General features: G+C 41.9%; 2 protein-coding genes and 1 non-coding gene across 3 annotated transcripts in view; 2 read left to right on the plus strand and 1 right to left on the minus strand.

Annotated features, from left to right (window-relative positions):
- Nucleotides 1–1,619, minus strand: part of CTNNA1 (catenin alpha 1) — a 306,638-nt gene extending 305,019 nt beyond the window's left edge. Inside the window, exon 1 of the mRNA XM_078067460.1 lies at nucleotides 1,573–1,619. The gene's annotated coding sequence lies outside the window, so the exon portion shown is untranslated. The remainder of the gene's footprint in view (nucleotides 1–1,572) is intronic.
- Nucleotides 1,620–2,000: 381 nt separating this feature from the next.
- On the plus strand, nucleotides 2,001–18,584 carry HSPA9 (heat shock protein family A (Hsp70) member 9). The gene is made up of 17 exons (XM_036084201.2): nucleotides 2,001–2,200; nucleotides 3,510–3,568; nucleotides 3,802–3,889; nucleotides 4,645–4,826; nucleotides 5,986–6,110; nucleotides 6,675–6,748; nucleotides 6,831–6,937; nucleotides 7,400–7,562; nucleotides 8,047–8,139; nucleotides 11,155–11,364; nucleotides 13,101–13,328; nucleotides 14,206–14,310; nucleotides 15,145–15,262; nucleotides 15,689–15,783; nucleotides 16,111–16,203; nucleotides 16,703–16,843; nucleotides 17,165–18,584. Exons 1-17 carry the CDS (start codon nucleotides 2,120–2,122, stop codon nucleotides 17,240–17,242), a joined length of 2,040 nt encoding a protein of 679 aa, XP_035940094.1. The 5' UTR covers nucleotides 2,001–2,119; the 3' UTR covers nucleotides 17,243–18,584.
- LOC118530719 (small nucleolar RNA SNORD63) lies at nucleotides 11,764–11,838 on the plus strand. Its single transcript, XR_004914784.1, has one exon. It is a non-coding gene; the product is annotated as a small nucleolar RNA SNORD63 (small nucleolar RNA).
- Nucleotides 18,585–25,235: the final 6,651 nt, after the last annotated feature.

Below are 25,235 nucleotides of genomic sequence, written 5' to 3' on the forward strand. Positions count from 1 at the left end.
TGGTTGGCCACCCACGGGCCCACTTCCTAGATGCCGACCCCAGCTTTGTGCACTCAGACGGTACCATAAGTCACCATGACATGTATGATTACCTGCATCTGAGCCGCCTGGGCTACACACCTTTCTGTCGGGCCCTGCACTCCCTGCTTCTGCGTCTGCTGGCCCAAGACCAGGGCCAGGGAGTCCCCCTGCCAGAGGCTGCACCCTAAGCATCCTCCTTCCCCGACATTAAATTCTCGTTCCTCAAAAAAAAAAAAAAAAAGATGTAAAATTATCCATTTCTTTTTTTTTTTTTTTTTTAATATTTTATTTATTTATCTGACAGAGAGAGACACAGCAAGAGAGGGAACACAAGCAGGGGGGTGGGAGAGGGAGAAGCAGGGTTCCTGCCGAGCAGGGAGCCTGATGCGGGGCTCGATCCCAGGACCCTGGGACCATGACCTGAGCTGAAGGCAGCCGCTTAACTGACTGAGCCATCCAGGTGCCCCGTAAAATTATCCATTTCTATTTTGCTTCAATGTTTAATACTATTTGTCGTTCCTCTCTGTGTTCTTTTCCATCAGTATATTGTTTTAAAATATAAATCTCTACAAATAGGGGTCATTAGCCTATAACTTTGATGGCCTCATTAAAGTCTACCTCTGAGGGAATTAAAAAACAAGAGAAACGAAAGAGTATTAAGCAAACTAGTAAGAATAATAACATGAGAGATAAGACTTACTTAGGTAAGAGTGTGGGGTGACATTTTTTTTAGACTGTTTCACCTACAACCAATGTTATGTTTAACATTTCTGTTTATTTTCTTACTCCCACTTTCATCCCCCTCACAATGTAAACTCTTTAGTTACCTTCTTTCCCTCCCAAACTTCCCCCGACATTTCCTTCAGAATTCTTCACACACTCGTGATCACTGAAGAGGGGAGCATCTCTTTCAAAACAGCACTTTAAGGACAAGTTGCTTCACCTTCAAAATCAAGCACAATCTCACTGTCATCTCATCAGTGAATTCACGCTTTGCTTTCACTATATTCCCAACACTTAAAATCGTGTCTGACACATAGTAGGCACTCCAGCACATATTTGTTTCATCAGCAAATTCTCTTTGAAAAACCGAAAGTGGTCACACAGCCTCCGCCCCTGGAAAGCGACACAAGGTTTGAGATGGGCCGGAGGAGCTTCAGTGAGGCCCAGCACAGCGGCGGCGGGGGTGGCTAAAAGCCTCAAGTATCTCTTTCTCTTGAGCGTCTGCACGATAATTAGCTTAACTCAACCCAACACACTGAAGGAAAGGCTGCTCTAGTAGTTAGAACCCAGAGATCCCTGTGGTAAACAGCATGAATTAGTCTGAGGTCTGCACATCCAGGTGCAGTTCAAATTACCGCAAAAAGCAACCAAATGACGAACAACAGACAGAGCAGAGCAACAAACATTCTGAGCCAGGAATTTTCATTGAACAAAGGCCCAGAGTAAGATGGCGCCCTTCTCCAGAAACTGGAGCGAGGAAAACGTCAACGCTCGTGGATGGTGCACGCGCCGGGGCGCGCCCCGGGCTACAACGCGGGCCAAACTCACGTGAGCTGGGGCATCCAATGAGTGCTGTAGTTAGATTCCACACCCGGTTTCCGCCGCTCCCTGCGCACATGCGCCTTAGGCGCGCTACAAGATGCCAGCTGCGCAGGCTCAGCAGGCCCCTCCTCTCACGCACCTGACGCAAGGACACTGTAATCGGTTCGTGATTTATCCGTGTGACCTTGAGTCTTTCCTGCCTCCGAGGACCGGGGCTGTCCTAAGTGATGCCTTTATACCTCTCTTAGCCCCCTCTCCACTCACTGAGTCCAGTCTTGTTGCAGCCGGAACGAAAGGACACGCTTTTTCCGGCCATCATGCTGTGATGCCTATTAGCTATATGTCCTAACTCCGGGAGTGGCTGTCAGGTAGTCTCTGGTCAGGCAGCGCGGGCGGCGCCTCAGCGGAAGAGTGGTCCTCCAGGTCGCAGCAACTAACCCCCGCCCGCCACCCCACGTGGTTGGAGGTTTCCAGAAGCGCTACTACAGCCGCGCTGCGCAGCTCCTGGCCGCCGAGTGCGTTTGCCGCTTCGTAGTTCCACCATCTAACCGTCATGATAAGTGCTAGCCGAGCCGCGGCAGCTCGTCTTGTCGGCGCCGCAACCTCCCGGGGCCCCACAACCGCCCGCCACAAGGTAAGGAACGGCTGGGTCTTCTCCGAGGGGCTCACGGCCTTGACCTCATGCGGCGGGCCTCGCCCTTCAGACACAGAATTCGCAGGCACAGATCAGGATGGGAAGAGGATAACTAGCCTTCATTAATCAGAGCTGCCGTTGCAAGGCCTAACTCAGGGTTTTGCTTCCATGTCTCGGACTCTGCTGAGTCACACCTCTTAAGAGCGTATAGTTTTATTCTAGGAAGTAGCGGATAGTGGTCCTGACAGTCTGTTCCGTGGCTGATGGCACGGTTTTGGCCTTGGGGGCGAGGAACGCAGTTTTAGTTGGGAGGGAACCGCTATTGTAGGTTTCACTTAAATCTACAAGTCGAAGGGCGACTGTTCTCCTCTAAAATAGTGTGTGCGCGAAGACCTCGTTATTATGATGAAAAGAAAGAAGGAAAGTATCTTCGTAAAGTGAAAGCCAACAACATTTGTCTGTAGTTCCCCAGGAATTTTTGGCGTAAGATTGTCCTTTCTTGTTATTTCAGAAAAAATAAGCAGATCAGAAAATGGCCATGGAGTAGTTGCTCATTATCGTGTAAGACCGAACATGTCTTTGGAGAACAGGACCTGGTGTCCCTCTGCACTCAACATGGGGTTAAAAAGAAGGCTTGGAAGTATCCTGAGATTAGGTTTAATCCTGGTTTGAGGCCACTCCCAAAATTTTTTTCTAAACTGACTGCCCAAGATTTCCATTCCTGGTTCCCTTAAGGTGTTAGCTTGGCTAGGTTGGGAATTGTCTCTGAACGATTTAGATTTGCAGCTGCGAGCACAGCCTAGTAAGGTTTAGATACCTGTACACTGCTGATGAGTATGAAATTGAGAAGTGTCCAAGTAGTATTTTGTAAGGCAGTGATTCTCAACTGGGAACAATTTTGCCTCCCAAGGGGATATCTGGTAATGTCTGGAGATAATTTGTTACAATTTGGGGGGTCTACTGGCTCTGACACTGGAGGCTGAGGATGCTGTTAAACATCCTACAATGCTCAGAACAGCCTCCCACAACAAAGATTTGGTTCAAAAATCAGTAGTGCTAAGGTTGAGAAACTCTGTTATGATGTAATCAAAGACACTTTTAAATGTTTTTTTTCCATCTTCGAAAATTCGTATTCAATTAAATTTGTCTTCTATTTAAGTACCACAATACGTTTGATATATAAGATTTCATCTTTTCAGTATACGGTTACCAGAATGAAAGTTCAGACTTTGTGTTCTTCAGAAGAATGCTGGGAACGAGCTCAAGTTTTCATGTTTGTTGATGCATTTTTCTTTTTTTTTTTTTTTAGGATGGGTGGAATGGCCTTAGTCATGAGGCTTTTAGAATTGTTTCAAGACGGGACTATGCGTAAGTGTAACTTCGTTTCCTTTGAGAGAGAATAAATATTAAACCCTAGAGTAGTGGTCTCTAAACTTGTGATTAACTCTTCCGTGAAGGAAAAAGTGACACATCTCTTTTAATTTATAGGTTATTTAATGCACAACTATTTACGCATAAGTATTCTTATGTATTCCTGCAACGGTTCTGGAGACCACTATTAAGGTAACATTAACTATAGCATTATTTTAAATGTCTTTCAGCTCAGAAGCAATCAAGGGAGCAGTTGTTGGTATTGATTTGGGTACTACCAACTCCTGTGTGGCAGTTATGGAAGGTAAACAAGCAAAGGTGAGCGTGTTTGGAAGCTCTGGATCATATAGTAGTAGTTAGTACCCAATCTGGAATTCTGTGCCCTTTGGCTTAGATAAAGGACTTTTTTTTTTTTTTTTTTTTTTTTAGCACAAGCAAGGGGAGCAGCATGGGGAGAAGCAGGCTCCCGCTGAGCAAGGAGCCCAGTGCGGGACTCAATCCCAGGACCCTGGGATCATGACCTGAGCAGAAGGCAGACACTTAACCAACTGAGCCACCCAGGCGCCCCTAGAAGTAGACTTAATTTCCCATTCCGGTGGAAAGAGTACCTTGTTCCAGTATCTTAGTATGAAAGATCTGATTTATATTTATTTTTCCATTTTTTTGTTTTGTTTTTAGTTATGACTTGTTTCAAAGTGAAGGACTAAAAATACTTTAGGGGCGCCTGGGTGACTCAGTTGGTTAAGTGTCCAACTCTTGATTTCAGCTCAGGTCATGGTGTCAGGGTTGTGAGATCGAGCCCCACGTTGGTTCTGCCGTCAGCTGTGTGTGTGTGTGTCTCTCTCTCAAATAAATAAAACCTTTTTTAAAAAGTAATAAAAATACTTGAAACGTGTACCTCAAATAGTAGTTACTATGTCAGCATTCACAGAGCAGAAAAGCATGCCCATTAGTACTGTTCTTGAGCATTTGTTTTGTGATTTGGCGGCTGTTTTGTGTCTTAAAATGATTGATAAAAAAGACTGGTGGTGGTGACTGGAACCTCATTCTCTGTTTTACTTTGGGAGTTTTAGGTGCTAGAGAATGCTGAAGGTGCCAGAACCACCCCTTCAGTTGTGGCCTTTACAGCAGATGGTGAGCGACTTGTTGGCATGCCGGCCAAGCGACAGGCTGTCACCAACCCAAACAACACATTCTATGCCACCAAGCGTCTCATTGGCCGGCGATATGATGATTCTGAAGTACAGAAAGATATGTGAGTAATAGGAAAAGCATAGTTACTTCCAGAGGCCATGCAAAAGAATCTTTTCAGCAAGATTCTTAGAGCATCTTACCTTAGTAATTTTATACGTTGTCCATGGGGGCAAGTCCTGTTTCCTTCAAAACACATTCTTCTGTCTTCACATAATAGGTCTTTGCTATGTACTGACATGACGGGAAGATTTAGCTAGTCTTTTATTGACCATGTAAATTGGTGTTAAACTTACAAGGTAGATGGTGGCATAGCCCCCATCATGTGCTGATCAGCTAGGTTTTCAAAGTTTGTCCGTGTTAAAACATTATCAGTACTTCATTCCTTTTTATGGCCAGATAACATTCATTGTATGGATATGCTGTTGACCCTTAAACAACATGGGATTGTGGTGCCGAGCCTCGCTTCATTCAGTTGAACATCTGTGTATAAATTTTGACTACCCAGAAAGTTAGCTACTGATAGCCTACTGTTGACCAGAAACCTTACTGATGACATATGCAGTCAATTAACACCCATTTTGTACGTTATAAAGTACGTTAGAGTAAAAAGAAAAAAGTCATAAGGAACAGGAAATATCTTTGTAGCATTGTATTTACCCAAAAATATCTGCGTATAAATGAACCAGTGTATTTAGAGCCCATGTTTAGGGTCAACCATATACTACATTTTGTTTATTCATTTGTCAGTTAATGGGCATCTGGGGGCTGTTAAGAGTACTGCCATAGGGTGCCTGGCTAGCTCAGTCAAAACAACATACGACTCTTGATCTCTCAGGGTCTTGGGTTCAAACTCTGTGTTGGGTGTAGAGATTACTAAAAATAAACTTGAAAGAAAGAATACTGCCATAAACACCTGTGTACAGGCTTTTATAAGGATCTATGTTTTCATTTCTCTCCGGTAATGGACTTGCTAGGTCATTGGTAACTTGCTAAGCATTGCCAAAGCAGGGGCATAAATCTTTTGTTCAGGAAGTAGAGAATGTTCAGGTTTCACCAGGATGTTTTTACATGTTAGTGATTGGTTTCTAAAGCTTTTCATTAAATGGATTCCTGAAGTTTTCATTTGTTGGCCATGTATCTCTTGGGATGGAGGATGGACATTCGTGGTGTATGGTAGGTTGCACGGGCACATTTTTTCAAACATAATTTTTGTGTTTCAGTAAAAATGTGCCCTTTAAAATTGTCCGTGCCTCTAATGGAGATGCCTGGGTTGAAGCTCATGGAAAACTCTATTCTCCAAGTCAGATTGGAGCATTCGTGTTGATGAAGATGAAAGAGACTGCAGGTGAGAAAGTTTTAGTTCCTATCTGGGAAAGTTTGAAGAACTGGATGCTTCCTCACTTACATACCCCGGTGTCCCTCGGATGAGTCTGTGGTGGGTCCTATAAGAAAACTAGAAATGGCAAAACTGTTACTCCTCACACATTCCCTACATAATGATTTATCTTCATACTTTCCCTAATGATGGTTTATCTTTTCCAATATAGAGGGGTGGTATTCTATATTGAAGCCGAAAGACTACATATTAATCTTTGGGCTCTGTTAAGTAAAACTTAAAACTTCCCATTTGGAGAAACTAGTGGCTGTTTTAAGTCTAAGAATAGGTCATTATACCTGGTGCATTGTCACTATAATGTTAAACGTGAGATCTTGGGTTTTCAACCACTATCTTTAATTGGAGTGTTTTCTACAAGGTCTCTCTGTGTTAGGTCACATGTGAAGAAACTGATGAGTGTTGTCTGTGACTCTAAGAGGATGACACATGTTCTTAGCCTACGTGAGTAATTCTGTTAATTATTTCATCTGACAGAGTGGCATGATTATTTTTCATTCTTTAATTCTTTTCCAGAAAATTACTTGGGGCATACAGCAAAAAATGCTGTGATCACTGTTCCGGCTTATTTCAATGACTCTCAGAGACAGGTGAGTTCAGTTGGTGTTCTCATTCAGGAAATTAATGGTACTTGGGACACAGGGTGGAAAATGCTTTTTTCTTTTCTTTTAGGCCACTAAGGATGCTGGCCAGATATCTGGACTAAATGTGCTTCGGGTAATTAACGAACCCACAGCTGCTGCTCTGGCCTATGGTCTAGACAAATCAGAAGACAAAATGTAAGTTTGTGCAGTAAACTCCACCCAGATTTGTGAGACTCGGTTCATGGAACCATGAAAGTACTGGGCTGTGGTCTTTTTTTTTTTTTTTTTTACCTTGGTATGCATATTGGCAAGTATTTATTCAAAAGAGTGGTTGGGGGCATCTGGCTGGCCAAGTCAGTAGACCATGCAACTCTTGATCTCAGCATTGTGAGTTCAAGCCCAAGTTGGTCGTGGAGACTGCTTTAAAAAAAAAAAAAGTGATTGAGTCCTGTCAATTTTGCTTTTAAAAATGTATTTCAACTCTGTATTTACAAGTAAGTGTTAGGGCTACGTATTAACACACTTGCCACTTAGGCAGTGATCCAATTTCATTATTTATACTTCAGGGGAATCATAAGTTTATGTTGGTTTGGTTATTAAAATTTATACCTTTGCGGCAGGTGTTATTCTTTAAGGTCTTCTTTTCTTTCTTTCTAGCATTGCTGTATATGATTTAGGTGGTGGAACTTTTGATATTTCTATCCTGGAAATTCAGAAAGGTGTATTTGAGGTGAAGTCCACCAATGGAGATACGTTCTTAGGTGGTGAGGACTTTGACCAGGCCTTGCTACGACACATTGTGAAGGAGTTCAAGAGAGAGGTTGGTTACCAGTATAGTTAATATGTAGACGTTGGGATGTTGAGAATTTCTTTGTTCAGATGGCTGTTTGCTTTATGATTTTTTGTCCTTAATAGAACATTGACTAGGACACTGAAATAACTGCATTTCAGTTCCACAGGTGGACTGAAATATTCTGGTTATCGTAGTTTCAGCTTGGGAATAAACAGATTAAAAAGGATATGATACTCTGTATAATATTGGCAGAGGAATTCTGGGAACTCCTGTTTTGAGCCAGAACCCAATAATTGGAAAGAACTGATTGGGTTCAGCCCTCTGACTTCAGGCACAGCTAGCTTTTACAGAATAAGGTTTCTTTTCCTTACAGATTTTTAAGGGCAGTAAGTGATTCATGCTTGTTTATAAAGGTATGGATCTGTTTTATGTTGGTTAAACATCATCACTGTATCTTGAAATAGTATTCATCACCTTGCTAATGTGAGTATTGTGTGTTTTCATTTTGTAGACGGGGGTTGATTTAACCAAAGACAACATGGCACTTCAGAGAGTTCGGGAAGCTGCTGAGAAGGCTAAGTGTGAACTCTCCTCATCTGTGCAGGTAGGATGTGGACAAATCCCAACAGTCTTGATGTTTTCAGCCTTAGTTTATTTGAATAGCATGCTCTAATTGGTGTGATATCCATCTAATCTTTTTATACTTTGCTGGTTGGGGTAAAAGTCTTTCCATGAACAAAGGAGCATTACTTTTTTAAGGATGAGCTGGAATTTGTTAACCACCCAAATAAGAGGTTCTACATACCAGAGCCAAAAAATAAGATCTGAATGACACTGAATACATTTTATTTGCCTTAAGTTAAAGGTACTGATTTTAAGATCTAGACTAGTAACTAGCATATGAAATTAGAATCACTAACCTAGAAATAATAGCCTCTAAGAACTGCTGCTGTCTTCACTTCAGACAGCCCTTCAGGTGAGTCTCATATTGTCTCATTTAGTTATTTGGATCAGCAGTCCAGAAAGTGAGCATGAAACCTGGCTGAAGGCTGGGGTATATACACTTGTGTACATTTCTCTCTGTTAGCATCAGAGTTGCTTGGCACCTGTTGAAGTGCTCAGCCTGTGTTGTTCCAGTCCTTCTCGAGAAGTGAAGCTTCACTTTGCCTTAAGCACAAAGAATAGAACTGTATAAAGCGTGTTAGGTCTGGGTCAGAGAGGCAACAAGATGGAAGGCCGGAGATCTGTCTCTGGGATCTCAGATGGCAGCAGGAAAGCCAGAGCCTGTGACTACTTTAGTTGTTAATTTGATCGTACACACTGGGTTATCCAGTGTGAGAATACATGGATTTTTTTTTTTTTCCCAGACCTGGATTTTAAAGTTTTTTAAAGTAGCTATGAGGAGTGACAAAGTTATATAGTCATCCATGATGATGGTGTTGCTTTGTCCCTGCTATCACACAGAGTGGCAGAACTTTACAACATATGATGGTTAGGATTAGAGTTGGAATACGTGACACTGCTTTGGAAGGTGAGGTTGGTTGTTTTTAGTGTGGTTCTTATTGGTAGGCATTTGGATTGCTTTCTAGCATTTTGCTGGTAAAGTGTTGAGCATTCTTGCACATTAATGTTTGTGCATGTATAATTATAAATCTGTAGAATAGGGGCGCCTGGGTGGCTCAGTCGTTAAGCATCTGCCTTCGGCTCAGGTCATGATCCTGGGGTCCTGGGATCGAGCCCCGCATCGGGATCCCTGCTCAGCGGGAAGCCTGCTTCTCCCTCTCCTAATCTCCCTGCTTGTGTTCCCTCTCTCACCGTCTCTCTCTCTCTCTCAAATAAATAAATAAAATCTTTAAAAAATAAATCTGTAGAATAAATTCCTTGAAGCATCACCTTCGTGGGGTTTACAGTGTGGTTTAGAGTTTTTTGGGGTTTTTTTTTGTTTTTTAAGATTTATTTATTTTAGAGAGCACAGGAGGGGCAGAGGGGGAGAGAGAATCCCACCCAAGCAGATTCCCCGCTGAGCGCGAAGCCCAGTGCAGGGCTCCATTCCACGACTGAGATCATGAGCCGAAATCAAGAGTCGGATGCTCAACAAACTGAGCCACCCACGCACCCCAAAGAGATAGATATTAACTAGGACATCATATTAATAACTGTCAAGCCAGAAGTAACGTGAGAGGTTAAGAGTGGCCCTGTAGACAGAATGCTGGGATTCAAGTCCTTTTTCATCACTTAATAGCTGTGTGGCCTTAATAAATTATTTAACATTTCTGTTCATTGCTCTAAAATGAGGATAATAGTGCTTTCTCCCTTAGAGTTGTGAAGATTCCTAAATTGATACATGGTTAGGATATGTCTTAAATAGTACTCTAAAGTTATTGGGGTGCATGGGTGGCTCAGTTGGTTGTCTGCCTTTGCCTTAGGTCACGATAACCAGGGTCCTGGGATCGAGCCCTGCATCCGGCTCCCTGCTCAGTGGGGAGTCTGCTTCTCCCTTTCCCCCTGCTTGTGTGTGCAAATAAAATCTTTAAAAAAATAAAGTTGTTAATGTGGTAAAAGAGCAAAGTTAGATTTATAATTGTAAGAGAAAACTGATAAAGGTGTTTGACCTAACAAGGAGAGTTTCTGAAAGAGGAGTTGATCAGAGAAAGATAAAGGGTCAAGTAACTACAAGGCTCTGGGGTGAAGATCTGAGAAAGGGCTGGTGTGTTTGAGAGCAGACATGCAGGGAAAGTGGAATATGAGAATAGAAGCTTTAAAGATTTGGGATTTGGGTCTGTCCTGAGAAGTGTGAGTATAAACCAGTGAAAACTTTTTATGAGTAATCTCTACACCCAACATGGGGCTCAAACTCATGACCCTGAGATCAAGAGACACATGTTGCCTCCTGAGCCAGCCAGGCACCCCGGTGAAAACTTAATTTAGGGGCAGTAATATGGTCAGATGGGGCTTATGAAAAGTGCTCTGTCAGAAGTGGAATAGAGATTTGTTAATGGGTTAGGAGGGGTCCTGTGGCAGAGGCAGCTTGAGTGGAAAGTGGGAGAACCTTGGGAAGCTATTGTGGACTTGGACTAGAGTGTGAGGTGCGGTGTTGAATTTGAGAGAGAAGGGACAAAACTTGGTCACAAACTGGTTTCAGAGGGTTGAAAGTCCTGGAGTTGTCCAAATTGTCATTAACTACATATAGCATAGAGAACTACATTAATACAGTGTCCATGTGAGGATTTTTATTTATTTATTTGACAGAGAAAGTGAGAGAGCACAAGCAGGAGGAGCAGCAGAGGGAGAGGGAGAAGCAGGCTCTCTGCTGAGCAGGGATCCTGATGCGGGACTCTATCCCAGGACCCTGGGATCATGACCTGAGCCAAAGGCAGACACTTAACCGACTGAGCCACCTAGGCGTCTCTACATTCTTCATTGTTAATAACAAACACATGCTAAATTTTTTGCCTTTGGAAAGAGAACAGCTTGAATGGTCTTTGGTGGCTGTTCATTTAAAGTGGGTCTCACTCTCCCTATAACTTTGGAAGTCTTCCTAATGGTGGGAGTATGGTCTTATTTTAATTGAAATAATAAAGAAACTTCACCACTATTGCTCTCCCTGCTTTCTTTGCAGACTGACATTAATTTGCCATATCTTACGATGGATGCTTCTGGACCCAAGCATTTGAATATGAAGCTGACCCGGGCTCAGTTTGAAGGGATTGTCACTGATCTAATCAGGAGAACCATTGCCCCATGCCAAAAAGCCATGCAAGATGCAGAGGTCAGCAAGAGTGACATCGGAGAAGTGATTCTTGTTGGTGGTATGACTAGGATGCCCAAGGTATGGATCCATCGAATCCTTGGCATGGGAAAGTAGAGAGGGCAAGCACATAGTGTTTTCTCTGGACAAATGGTTTGTGTAGAGACATGAATATGTGGCGTTCCTGCCACAGTGACCTGAAAGGGGGATGAGTTTGTGCCCTCACTAGAATTCTTTTTTAGCCTCTTTTTTAAATTAAGAGGTATCAGGAAAAGGATTGGGAAGGGCAGAATGTCTTTGGGGTGGTAGCATGAAGGATCCTGTATTTCATTTTTGGGAGTATTTTTAGGAATGAAACAGTTTGAGATCAGAGATGGCTTAAAACCTTGGTACTGTCTAGCTCTAGAGGCAATTTTGGATAAGAATGTCTTTGCACCATGGTGTTTGGGGTTTCTAACTGCATCTCTTCAACAAAGATTTGTGCAGTGATGCATTTTATTTATCAACACATCATTCTGATAAGACAGGTGTGTGGAAAACTAATGACTGAGCACAGAACCTGTTGAAGATGCAATTCTTGTTGTATAGCTTGAATAGAATTTTCTTGGGCTTTAATAGTAATTTTTCCTTTGGGGTTTCTGGGCTTAGGAGAATATGCACAGAATAAATGTGGAGAAAAAAGAAGCTTTGGACAAGGAAGAGATCTTTGGGCTAACAAATTATCCTAGATGCTATTTAAGTAGCACTTTTTCCTAGCATTATTAGTAAAATAAGCAGGAAGAACATGCCTCACATTTGCACCAGTGTTGAATTATTGAATTAAGCACTGCTGCTTTTAAGTTGGTTTTTAGTTGATCTGAAGGAGTTGGACTATATCTAAATCCTCGTGTCTTACATCCTCTGTTTCTTCTTTTTTTGGGTGGGGGGTGGTGGTGGTTTTTTAAGTAGACTCCATGCTCAGCGTGGAGCCCAACATGGGGCTTAAACTCATGATCCTGAGCTCAAGACCTGTGCTGAGATCAAGAGTTAGGCGCTTAACCAACTGAGCCACCCGAACACCCCATGCACCCTCTACTGCTTTTTTTTTTTTTAAATAAGATTTTGTTTATTTGAGAGAGTGAGCATGTGAGCTGGGGGAGAAACAGAGGGAGAGGGACAAGCAGACTCTGCGTCAAGTGTAGAGCCCAATGCAGCTGATCCCAGAACCCTAAGGTCATGACCTGAGCCGAAACCAAGAGTCTGAGGAAATCAGGAGTTTGGCGCTCAACCAGCTGTGCCATCCAAGCACCCCTTTATCCTCTATTCCCAATTTAATGTGTTGTATGGGAAACCCAGTAACAAAACTTAGGCAGATTCTTCTCATATCTTAAAAGGGCTATGAATGATAGTCAAGTAAAGTGAGTATTACCCACTTGACACATTTAGGTCATTAAGGAAGACTCAGATATGAAATAGTAACTTGAGTGAATATTCTTTTTTTTTTTTTTTTTTTTTTAAAGATTTTATTTATTTGAGAGAGAGAGTGAGAGAGAAAGAACACATGAGAAGGGATAGGGTCAGAGGGCGAAGCAGACTCCCTGCCAAGCAGGGAGCCCGATGCGGGACTCGATCCAGGGACTCCAGGATCATGACCTGAGCCGAAGGCAGTCGCTTAACCAACTGAGCCACCCAGGCGCCCCTTGAGTGAATATTCTTGGATCTGAAGCAGCTTGTCCTGAGATTTGCTGTGATTGTGGAACACACTTTTCCCTTCTTGGGTAGTTGCCCTTAGTAGATAGTGACAGGTTCTCTCTCTTTTTTTTTTTTTGATGGTTCAGGTTCAGCAGACTGTACAGGATCTCTTTGGCCGAGCCCCAAGCAAAGCTGTAAATCCTGATGAGGCTGTGGCCATCGGAGCTGCCATTCAGGGAGGTGTGTTAGCTGGTGATGTCACAGATGTGCTGCTCCTGGATGTCACTCCCCTGTCTCTGGGTATTGAGACTCTGGGAGGTGTTTTTACCAAACTTATCAACAGAAACACCACTATTCCAACCAAGAAAAGCCAGGTAAGAATCACCTACTCCTCCGTTGTCACAGAGATACGAGGATCTGTGAGGGACATGATTGCACCCCTTTTTGTGAGCTTTTCCTAGAAAACTTCGCTTTTTGTCTTGGAAGTCTATACTAGTTGAATGTGTGTGCTAAGAATCTTGTGTTTTGTTCTCTTTTTTTGTTACTGTTCCTGAAAAAGTTCTCTTTACTTTTCACCCAGCAGTGATGATTGGAGGTAGGGTATCAGTAGTCTCCTTCACGGGGTTAAAATAACTTCGCAAAAGGAGCCTCTTCATTTGGGACTAAATTCCCTGTACTCTTCTGTTCTGAAAGACAGTAAAAAGAACCTGGCCAAGATTAGGAGAGTGTACTTGTTTTGTGGGTGAATGATGGGGTTCCTTAGATAACAAGCAGGGCTACTTCGACAGGGGCTCACTCAGTCTTAGATTAAGAATTACTTCCTGCCTTTCCCAGTTTTGATGTTTTTCTGAACAACTGTTAATACCAAATGGATATTGCTGTTTCTTCAGTGATGCATTGCCAACACATCACTCTGAAGAGAACTATGGACTTCCCGTGACATGTCTCTGACCTGTTTCTTCAGATGAGCATGTTTCAAGATCATTTTTTTAGCTCCTTCTTTTGACACTGTATTTGCTAATGCTGCATCTTTGTGTAGTGCATTTGCTTAGCTGAAACAATAGCTATTGTATACCCTTTGACTGCTAATCCTACTCCTGTCCCCTGCAAAGACATAAGCCTTTGTTCTGAACACCATGTGCGTTGGGATTCTGAAGTGTTGAGATGGGAATTTCTTTCTTTGACTTGCACTTTGTATAAAGGGAAGTAGCCTAATCAGACTGCCAACCCGGGGAGTTTCTTTCTCCCTAGGTGTTTTCTACAGCTGCTGATGGTCAGACTCAAGTGGAGATTAAAGTGTGTCAGGGTGAGAGAGAGATGGCTGGAGACAACAAACTTCTTGGACAGTTTACTTTGGTAGGTATCAGGAATTCTGGATATTGTACTTGTCATTCCTTTTAATATGCAGTTAGACTATATTTTAATACTTAATATTACCAAAAACTGCTAAAACACAGGGACCTAGTCTGTGTTACCTTAGTTCAGTGTACAAATTCTGCAGCTGGATACCCATGGCTTCAATTTTTACCTGAAAGTCTTGCTTGTTTCTGATGCGCTAGGAATTTCATTAAGAAATTGATAAATACAAGAGCCAGGAAAATAATCATAACAATGTTAAGAAAAATTCCCAATTACTATTTAAGACCTTTGATATTGGCCCCTACTCAGCATTGTTTATTGGTTCTTGGTGAGATGAACAGTGATGGAGACTTTTCCTCTCATTCACTGGGTCCTCAGGTACATAAAGCCATTATGGTTGCTTGCTGTAGTGAACCTTTACTGGCATGAGCCCTTTTTATTTCAGGTAGCAATGAAATTACTACCCTTACTATAAATTTGTGATTTGTGTTTTTATACATTTTAATTGTTTGGTTTTTTTTTAAAGATTTTATTTATTTATTTGACAGCGAGATAGTGAGAGCAGGAACACAGGCAGGCGGAGTGGGAGAGGGAGAAGCAGGCTTCCTGCCGAGCAGGGAGCCCGATGTGGGACTCGATCCCAGGACCCTGGGATCATGACCTGAGCCGAAGGCAGACGCTTAACGACTGAGCCAGCCAGGCGCCCCATTTTAATTGTTTTTTTGTTCCTCCCAGGAACAAGTTACTTGTTCACCCAGAAGACTGTAGAGGTTTGGAAATAGAACACTGGACCTCTTATGAGAGGAGCTTAACTCTGTGTATTTATTTTAGATTGGAATTCCCCCAGCCCCTCGTGGAGTCCCTCAGATTGAAGTTACATTTGACATTGATGCCAATGGGATTGTACATGTTTCAGCCAAAGATAAGGGTACAGGACGTGAGCAGCAGAGTAAGTGCTCTTATTTATCAGACTTTAAGAGTGAGGCGAGGGACCTCATTGAAGTTCCTGTTTGAGAAGTAGACCTTCTAGGTTACCCCCAGTCTTAGTGGAGGATGAGTTCTCTTTGTCCCTTTTCTCCTTGGTTGGCATATTCACATTAACAGGTGTGGTGTTTATTACCCTAAATGGGCAAGCACTGGGCTTCTGGATTATTGAAGTTTTGGTAGACAGGCAGGTCAGTTGGTCTGTGTATTTCAGACCCTTGGTTTCCTTCTTTTTACCATAGGACAACAGGGTATTCTTCTGTATATTACATATCAAAATTGGTTACTCTGAACAGGTGTATTCTTTTTCTTAATACCATAGAATAAGCAGCAGGTAATTTTATAACAATAACAAATAACAGTAACAAGATGCCTTTTTTTCTCACTGTAGTTGTGATCCAGTCTTCTGGTGGGTTAAGCAAAGATGATATTGAAAATATGGTTAAAAATGCAGAAAAGTATGCTGAAGAAGACCGGAGAAAGAAGGTAACTACTTTCTGCCTCTTGCATCTGGGAGGTGAAAGTGGGAGTTTGGACATGTATCATTGACACATGAATCCATCCTTCCGCTCTCTTTGCTCATAACTTTTGTGTGGAATGCCTTTCTTATTTTCAGTCTTTCCATATCAGAATTCTTATGTGCTCTAATCCAGCTGAAATCCCTTATAGACCACCTAGACTATTTCAGACCACAGTAATTTGTTTCAACTTTGTAACTATATGCATCACTTAGCATGTTGTCTAGCTTGATGGGGACATTCAGCCAACTGGTTGATTGGGAAGTCTTCATACTAAATTTCTAATTTCTTTTAGGAACGAGTTGAAGCTGTTAATATGGCTGAAGGAATCATTCATGACACAGAAACAAAAATGGAAGAATTTAAGGACCAATTGCCTGCTGATGAAGTGAGTGCTCTTTTAAAATAGTTAATGAAGTTAGGCATTGTCACCAATGTCAGTGAAGTGGCTTTTTTTTTTTTCTTCCTAAGATTTTATTTATTTATTCGAGAGCACAAGCAGCGGGGAAGATCAGAGGGAGAGGGAGAAGCAGACTCCCTGCTGAGCAGGGACCCCAATGTGTGGCTGAATCCCAGGACCCTGGGACCATAACCTGAGCCAAAGGCAGATGCTTAACCGACTGAGCCACCCAAGTGCCCCTGAAGTTTTTCTTGATAGGTGTGGGTCTTGATAGGAATTCAGTGGTATTTTTTGTTTCTCAAAGGCTTTTTATTTCCATTTTTCACACAAACTTTCATTTGGGGCCATTTTATAAATAAGGAAATAGAGATAAAATTTGATGAGTTCTGCCAGTGATAGAAATTTGTTTCTTAATGTTTCTGAATATTACTGCTACACAAAATGAGGGATAAGAAACCCAGAAAAAGAGTTTGGTTTTGTTTTTAAGTGCAACAAGCTAAAAGAAGAGATTTCCAAAATGAGGGAACTTCTGGCTCGCAAAGACAGTGAAACAGGAGAAAACATAAGGCAGGCAGCATCTTCCCTTCAGCAAGCATCACTGAAGCTCTTCGAAATGGCATACAAAAAGGTACAAGGGCTGAAGGGCATGTTGCTCAATGAATTTACCCCTAACTTGATCTTAATAGAACTGTTGATTACTGCGTCACTGATGGCACTCTACATGGCCATTTATAGAACTGGGGGTATTGGAGTTGGAAATACTCTTCCTGCCTTCTTGACTCCGCGTTGGGAGGGAGGGTGATAGCAGTCAAGGGAGGGATGCACAGAAACCACCAATAGTGTACAAGGAGGGAGGGAGAGTGGAATAGGCTGGATATGCCACCTCAATAGTTTATCAAACTGTCAGCCTTAACATTAAATGAGTTGCTTTCAAATATTTTCTTAACAGATGGCATCTGAGCGAGAAGGCTCTGGAAGTTCTGGCACTGGGGAACAAAAGGAAGATCAAAAGGAGGAAAAACAGTAATAACAATAAACTTTGGAGTCGAAATATGATGCTTGGGAGTGAAGGGACTTCCTGAGCAGAAATGGGCAAACTTCAGTCTTTTACTGTGTTTTTGCAGTATTCTATATATAATTTCCTTAATATGTAAATTTAGTGACAGTTAGCTAATGATCATTTAATGAGAATTTCAACCATACAAAGTTCATAGTACTCTGTCAGTCATTTTTCAGCTGCATGTAAAGGGCGGGGGGGAGGAGATGATTTATTCATCATTATTAAAACAATGTTTTGTGCTTTAGTAGCCATATTTTCAAGAGCTGAAACCATCTCTAAACATAATAATGAAGGTAGTCAGCCATAGACCTGGAATGAGATCATATGGGGATGATGGGATCCTATTCTAGTTAATTGAGAACTACTATACCAGCCTGTATGTATAAGGGATTCTTCAACTAAGGCCTTGCTGTGCCATGTTGGGAGGTAGGGCAGGAGTAGCTAGATCAATGGAAAAATAGCTGTTAGGTACAACTTTAAAATAAGGTAATAGGGCTCCCTAACTTTCCTACGGCATATTTTTCTAGCTCTCTTCTGTCCTGTGTCAGGGCACTTGTGTCCTTGTTGGTTTTTTTTTTTTTTTTTGGATCCATTCTGGGTTTTTTTCTTTTTTAAATAAATATGAAAAGCATCTTGATCTCTTGTTTTGAGGAGTGAGGCTCTGAGATTTAGCTTCAGGAATAGGATATGAATCATACTTCCCATTCCCTGACCTAAAGTTGTTCAGGTGGAATACATGATTTTCTAACACTGGCTCAAATATAAATTCAGGATTTTTAAGGGCTGGTATGATGAAAACATTACCACCAAGGACAGTCCATCAGGAATTGATTCTACATTTCTCCTGTTTAATCCTGAGTGAGTTGCCTTGTCCTATATCCTCTGATGTAGTTCTAATTAAATGCTGAAGCCTTCAGAAGCAGAAGGGTGAATATCTTTCCTATATTAAGTGTGAAGAATTATTTCCCAGAAGTTTTCCAACAGACTTCCCCCCCCTCCCCCCAACCCCTTTCATGGATTACCATCATATACCATGCCCAAAGGAATCTGTCAGGAACATGGGCTCAGACCCCCATCAGTGTAATGCCTCCTTTCATTTTGTGAGATCTAGAAATGAAACTGATGTATAATTAAGTCAATATATTGCTCTAATGTGAAGGAGATTGTTTACACAATAATTACATTCCTGGAAAATTAAATGTTCCTTAACACCCATGTAAACACTTCTGGAGATTCATATGAAAAATAAATTCTAGGCTCAAGTTTTCAGCTACATGAATACTTGAGAACCTTGTGGGATGTGCAGTAATTCTTGCGAAAGATTATTTTGTGGTACTTAGCATCTCTGGTCAGCCCTTGCCCACTGAATGCCTCAAGAGTCTCCTAATCATTGATAAGCCCCTCAAGGACTTCTAAAGCACCCCATTAAGAACTAGTAGCTTTTTATCAAAGTTGGCATCAGGTTAAAGAGCTGCTTAGAAAGGTACTGAGAGATACTGTCTCATGCTACCCCATGTGTAGTGAACACAGAGCAGCATTTTAAGGTACCTACCAGTAAAAATGATAAATGGTGCAAAGAACCTTGAAAGACAAAGTTCTTTATTCTTCAGATACAGTCTTCCTTTTGTGGACAACTGCTTGATAGGGCCCAAAAGGAACTTCTGGTTTCCCTTCCTAAGTAGTCTTTCCAGTTAAGAGTAAATAGGCTTAACAGTTGCCTAAACAAAAAAAAGTCAACAAATCTTAGCCACTGTCAAAGTACATCCAGAACCACCCAGAACCACCTTCTCCACTCCTACCACCAAGTATAATTTACTCACTGGGTTTTTCCAAGTAGTTTTCCCCACTTAAAATCACACCCTTGCCATTCTGGTGATGTAGTGCGTAATCAGAAATTGTATGTGGCACTTCAGGATGCCTGGGTGGCCCGGTTAAGAATCCTGACTCTTGATTTTAGGCTCAGGTCATACTTTCAGGGTTGTGGGATCAAGGCCCAAGTCTGGCAGGCTCTGCACTAAGTGGGGAGTCTGAGATCTTTCCCTCTGCCCACTCACCCCCTGCTCTTGGGCATGCACACCCCCTCTCAAATCTTTAAAAAAAAAAAATGATGTAGCATTTGTGTCCTTTTACGTAAGAATAGTTTTGTTTTTTTTTAATCTTGTCAGAAAGCAAGCACAAGCAGGAGAAGCAGCAGGCAGAGGGAGAAACAGGCTCCCCACTGAGCAAGGAGCCCGATGTGGGACTTGATCCCAAGACACTGGTATCATGACCTGAGTGAGTGACTGAGCAAGGAGCCCGATGTGGGACTTGATCCCAAGACACTGGTATCATGACCTGAGTGAGTGACTCAGGCATAGGACACTGACTTCTCTTGAAGAGTACAGGCCATTTCATTTACAGAATGGCCCTTTGGATTCACCTGATTTCCTTGAGTTCAGAGTTAGGTACATATTACTGGTAGAAATACAAGATAGGTGTTCTATCAATGTATCAATTACCAGGGAGAATAAGATGCTCTGCTCCATACTTCATTTTGAAGACACTTTTCCTAAGTAATCTATTATGGTGGCTTAATTTTAAGTATAACATTTACATTAGAGATTCTATAGCAAGAAGAAACCGTAAAGTTAAAAGCAAATTCTTACAGAAGGTACATGAGATTAGAAGTTGAGACAAACCTGACCTTGAAAATGCACTGCTTCAAGCAAAGGCCCTTCACTATTTTCAGATACCACGGTGACTCCATTCTCCAGTCCTAAGGCTGGTTTCTAAGAGCTATGTCTCCTTTCCTCTAGTATCGGAACAATGAGATCGGTGAAAGCTTTAGATAGAGAAACTAGAGGGTGACCTACATTACTCAATCTGTACAGCATGGAAGTAATTTAGCAATTACAGAAAGAACCATTGAAACAGCCATTTCTGTAGGTTAAAAACAATGTCAGCAATTTGATATGGTTAAACCTAATACAATGCACCATCATCAAACCCATTTCTGCTGCAGCAGGTCACGGAGCAGAAGTTTGGGGGGAGGGGCAGAGGGAGAGAGAATCTTAAGCAGGCTCCACATCCAGCGCAAAGCCCAGCGCTGGGCTGGATCTCACAACCCTGAGATCATAACCTGAGCCAAAATCAGTTACACTTTTAACGGACTGGGCCACCCAGGTGCCCCAGTAAGCAGAAATCTTGACCCTGAAGAGAACACAGCAGCAGAATCAGCCTTTAATAACTTTGAGCTTCAAGTCTGCCATCAGGAAACAGGAAAGTAATGTGTTTTACCTAGGTGCATCGGGCTGGCTCAGTGGTAAAACATGCAACTCAATCTGGGGGTCATGAGTTTGTGCCCCACACTGGGTGTAGGGCCTACTTAAAAGCAGAAAAAAAAAAAAAAAAAAGTTTGACCTAAATTACAGGCACTTAAACAGGTTCTTGTAGCCCTTGACCTAGCAGGTGGAGATTTGGAGTAACATGAACAGCGAGTCCACATTAGTGATTTTGGGGGGTCCATAAAACACTAATTAGATACTGCAAGACAGTTATTAGTTTTTCTGAAAAAATGGTCCACTGCTTTTACTAATTTCTTCAAGGAATCTGTGACCAAAAAAGGGTTAAAAGACCATAGCTTTCCTAAATGGAAACTCACTCTATTGGTCTAGCTTAAATTCAAGTCATACCCTCCTGCTCCCTGTCCCCCTTGCCATTTGCCAGCTCAATTTTACCTTCGTATTTCTTAAGCATCCTTGGTCTACACTCTCCATGAAACCTTAACCACACTGGCTGTTTCACTCATTCTTATTTTACTCTAACATTTCTATATTTCTAAAAGGATTATTCTATAAAATATAACTATCATGATCACATAAACATGAGCAACTCCTTAATAGCAAACAAATGTCCAAATTTTCCCATTTCACAACTTTAAGATCTTATTTAAGTAATCTCTGTACCCAATGTGGGGCTTGAACTTACAAGCCCGAGATCAAGACTCAGAAGCTCTACCGACTAAACCAGTCAAGCACCCGTTTCACAACTTTTTCAATTGTTAAAGAGCCAGGAACCAAATAAAGGCCACATCCTATATTGGTTGGTATGTTCTCTAAGACTCAGACTATACATTTCCCTGCTTTGCTTTCTATTTATAAAGATATTTTAGAATGTTGGGGAGAGGGGCAGAGGGAGAGAGAATCTCAAGCAGCCTCCCCACTGAGCACAGAGGCAACGCGGAGCTCAATCCCATGACCCCAAAATCATGACCTGAGCCACATTCAACAGTCGGACGCTTAACCAACTGAGCCATCCAGGCGCCCTGCAATTTATTTGTTAAAGAAACTGGGCCACCAATCCTATAATATCCTACATACTACATTTCACTGATTGCATTCCTGTGATGTCATTTTTTTTTTTTTTTTTAAGATTTTTATTTATTTGACAGAGACACAGCGAGAGAGGGAACACAAGCAGGGGGAGTGGGAGAGGGAGAAGCAGGCTTCCTGCTGAGCAGGGAGCCCGATGCGGGGCTGGATCCCAGGACCCCGGGATCATGACCTGAGCCGAAGGCAGCCACTTAACAACTGAGCCACCCAGGCACCCCTCCTGTGATGTCATTTAACACGTTCTTCCATCCCCAACTAATCTGATTCAAGTTCAGTTTCTTGACAAGAATGGGTGGTGTGTACTTCCATCAGAGGGTACATAATTCTGGTTGGCTCTTAGGTGATATTAGCAGCCACTGATGATCATTACCTGATCTCTGACTTCATCAAAAGTAATACTATCCTGGAGCACCTGGGTGGCTCAGTCAGTTAAGTGTACAACTTGGTTTTGGCTCAGGTCATGATCTTGGGGTCATGGGATCAAGCCCTGCATCGGGCTCCATGGTTAGCGAGTCGGCTTGGGATTCTCTCCCTTTCCCTTGTCCCTCCCCTGGCTCTCATGCGGGGGCTGTCTCTTATAAATAAATAAAATCTTTAAAAATAAAAAGTAATACTATCCTATCTTCACTTTTTAGTTGGAATACCTCTGTAGTGAGAAACTTCCCCTCATAAGTACCTAGTTACCCTGAGGTACAGTTCATACAGAAAAGGATTATGTACTGGTTTTAAGAATGAGTTGGTTTTGTTGTAGTAGTCAAAGGTGAGACCAATGAGGTTTCTTAGGTGTCGCTGTGAGCTCAGAGATTTTAACTAATTTTGTGTTTCAATTCACTGTAGTTCTTTTTTTTTTTTTTTTAAGATTTTATTTATTTATTTATTTGAGAGAGAGAGAGAGACTGAGAGAGAGAGCACATGAGAGGGGGGAGGGTCGGGAGGGTCAGGGGGAGAAGCAGACTCCCTGCCGAGCAGGGAGCCCGATGCAGGACTCGATCCCGGGACTCCAGGATCACGACCTGAGCCGAAGGCAGTGGCTTAACCAACTGAGCCACCCAGGCGCCCAATTCACTGTAGTTCTTAATGATGCTCAAATTGTTCTATTTTTGGCCTGTGGAAACTCTTCCTATTGGCTCTTAAGTTCTTTTGATAAGACCCCAGTAGTCGAGAACAGTCGTCAATTAATGGTATTGGGAAAACTGGACAGCCAAATGCAAAAGAATGAAACTATGCCACTATCTTACACCATACACAAAAATCAACACCAAATGGATTAAAAGCTTGTATGTAAGACGTGAAACTGTAAAATTCCCAAAAGAAAATAAAGGCCATAAGCTCCTTGACATCTGTCTTGGTGATGATCTTTGGATTTGACACCAAAAACAAAGTCAACAAAAGGAAAAAAAAAAAAAAAAAAATGGAACTATATTAAACTGGAAAGCTAATGCACAGCAAAGGAAATAAATGAAAAGGCAACCTATTGAATGATATAAAATATTTATAAATAATATATCTGAAAAGGGTTTAATATTCAAAATATATTCAAAAAAACCACCGAAATATATTAATTCATACAACTCAATAGCAAAAAAACGCAATCCAATCCAATCCAAAAATGGGCAGAGGATCTGAATAGACATTTTTCCAATGACAAAGAGATGGCCAACAGGTACACAAAAAGGTGTTCAATATCACTCATCAGGGAAATGCAAATCAAAAACAATGGGCTATTAACCTCATATTTGTCAGATGTCAAAACCTCAGATTTGTCATGGCTAATATCAAAAGAACAAGAGGGATGCCTGCGTGGCTCAGTCAGTTAAGCATCGGACTCTTGATTTCCACTCAGGTCATGATCTCAGGGTTGTGAGATGGAGCCCTATATCAGGCTCCACTACGGGCGAGGAGCCTGCTTAAGATTCTCTCTCCTTCCCTCTGCCCCTGCCCCCAGCCCCCACCCAGCGTATGCACTCTTAAAAAAAAAAAAAAAAGGTATGTGCATCCCCATATTCACTGCAGCATTATTTACAATAGCCAAGATATGGAAACAACCTAGGTGTCCACTGATGGATGAACAGATATGTGATACATGAGCATGTACACACACACACAAACACACACACACACACACATAAAATAGAATACTCCAGGGGCACCTGGGTGGCTCAGTTGGTTCAAGTGTCTGCCTTTGGCTCAGGTCGCGATCCCAGAATCCTGGGATTGAGTCCCGCTTCAGGCTCCCTGCTCAGCGGGGAGCCTGCTTCTCTCTCTCCCTCTGCCTGCCACTCTGCCTGCTTGTTCTATCAAATAAATAAATAAAATCTTTTATTTTTATTTTATTTTATTTTATTTATTTATTTGACAGAGAGAGAGACAGAGAGGGAACACAGCAGGGGGAGTGGGAGAGGGAGAAGCAGGTTTCCTGATGAGCAGGGAGCCTGACGCGGGGCTCGATCCCAGGATCCTGGGATCATGACCTGAGCGGAAGGCAGACGCCTAATGACTGAGCCACCCAGGCACCCCAGTAAATAAAAAAATACTCAAAGGTCATAGAAAAGAATGAAATCTTGCCATTTGTGATAACATGGATAGACCCTGAAGGCATTATGCTAAGTGAAATAAGTCAGAGAAAGGCAAATACCGTATGATCTCACTTATATATGAAATCTTTAAAAAAACAGGGACGCCTGGGTGTCTCAGTTGGTTAAATGTCCGCCTTCAGCTCAGATCATGATCCCAGAGTCCTGGGATCAAGTCCCACATCCTTCTCCCTCTATCTGCCGCTCCCCCTGCTTGTGCTCTCTCTGAAAAATAAAATCTTTTAAAAAACAACAAAAACTCCCCAAAAATCCCAAGCTCATACATAGAGAGGACAAACTGCTGGTTGCCAGAGGCAGGGGAGGAAATGGGGGAATGGGGAGGATGGGGGTGGATGAAATAGGTGATGGAGGTCAAAAGTTTTATAAGCTTCCAATTATAAAATAAGTATTAGGGGGGCACCTGGGTGGCTCAGTCGTTAAGCGTCTGCCTTCGGCTCAGGTCATGATCCCAGGGTGCTGGGATCGAGCCCCGCATCGGGCTCCCTGCTCCGCGGGAAGCCTGCTTCTCCCTCTCCCACTCCCCCTGCTTGTGTTCCCTCTCTTGCTGTCTCTCTCTCTGTCAAATAAATAAATAAAATCTTTAAAAAAAAAAAAATAAAAAATAAAATAAAATAAAATAAGTATTAGGGATGATCATGTACAGCATGGTGACTATAATTAATAATTATTGCATATTTGAAAGTTGCTAAGAGTAAATCTTAAAGTTCTCATCACAAGAAAAAAAAACTGGAAACTACATACATTGACAGATGTTAACTAGACTTACTATGGTGATCATTTCACAATATATAAAAATATTCAATCATTATGTTATACATCTGAAAATAAAATGTTATATGTCAATTATACCTCAATAAAGAAAAGTCTATTAGGATGTTACAAGTACTTATACAAGAAAAAAAAAGACCGCAGTAGTTTTTGTTAATTTCCTTTCTTATTCATATAAAAAGTGTTCCAGGTTCATCTTGTTCATATATGCCTCAGTCCTATAAACAG

Source organism: Halichoerus grypus, chromosome 2 (genome assembly GCF_964656455.1).
Source record: "Halichoerus grypus chromosome 2, mHalGry1.hap1.1, whole genome shotgun sequence".
Lineage (NCBI taxonomy): Eukaryota > Metazoa > Chordata > Mammalia > Carnivora > Phocidae > Halichoerus > Halichoerus grypus.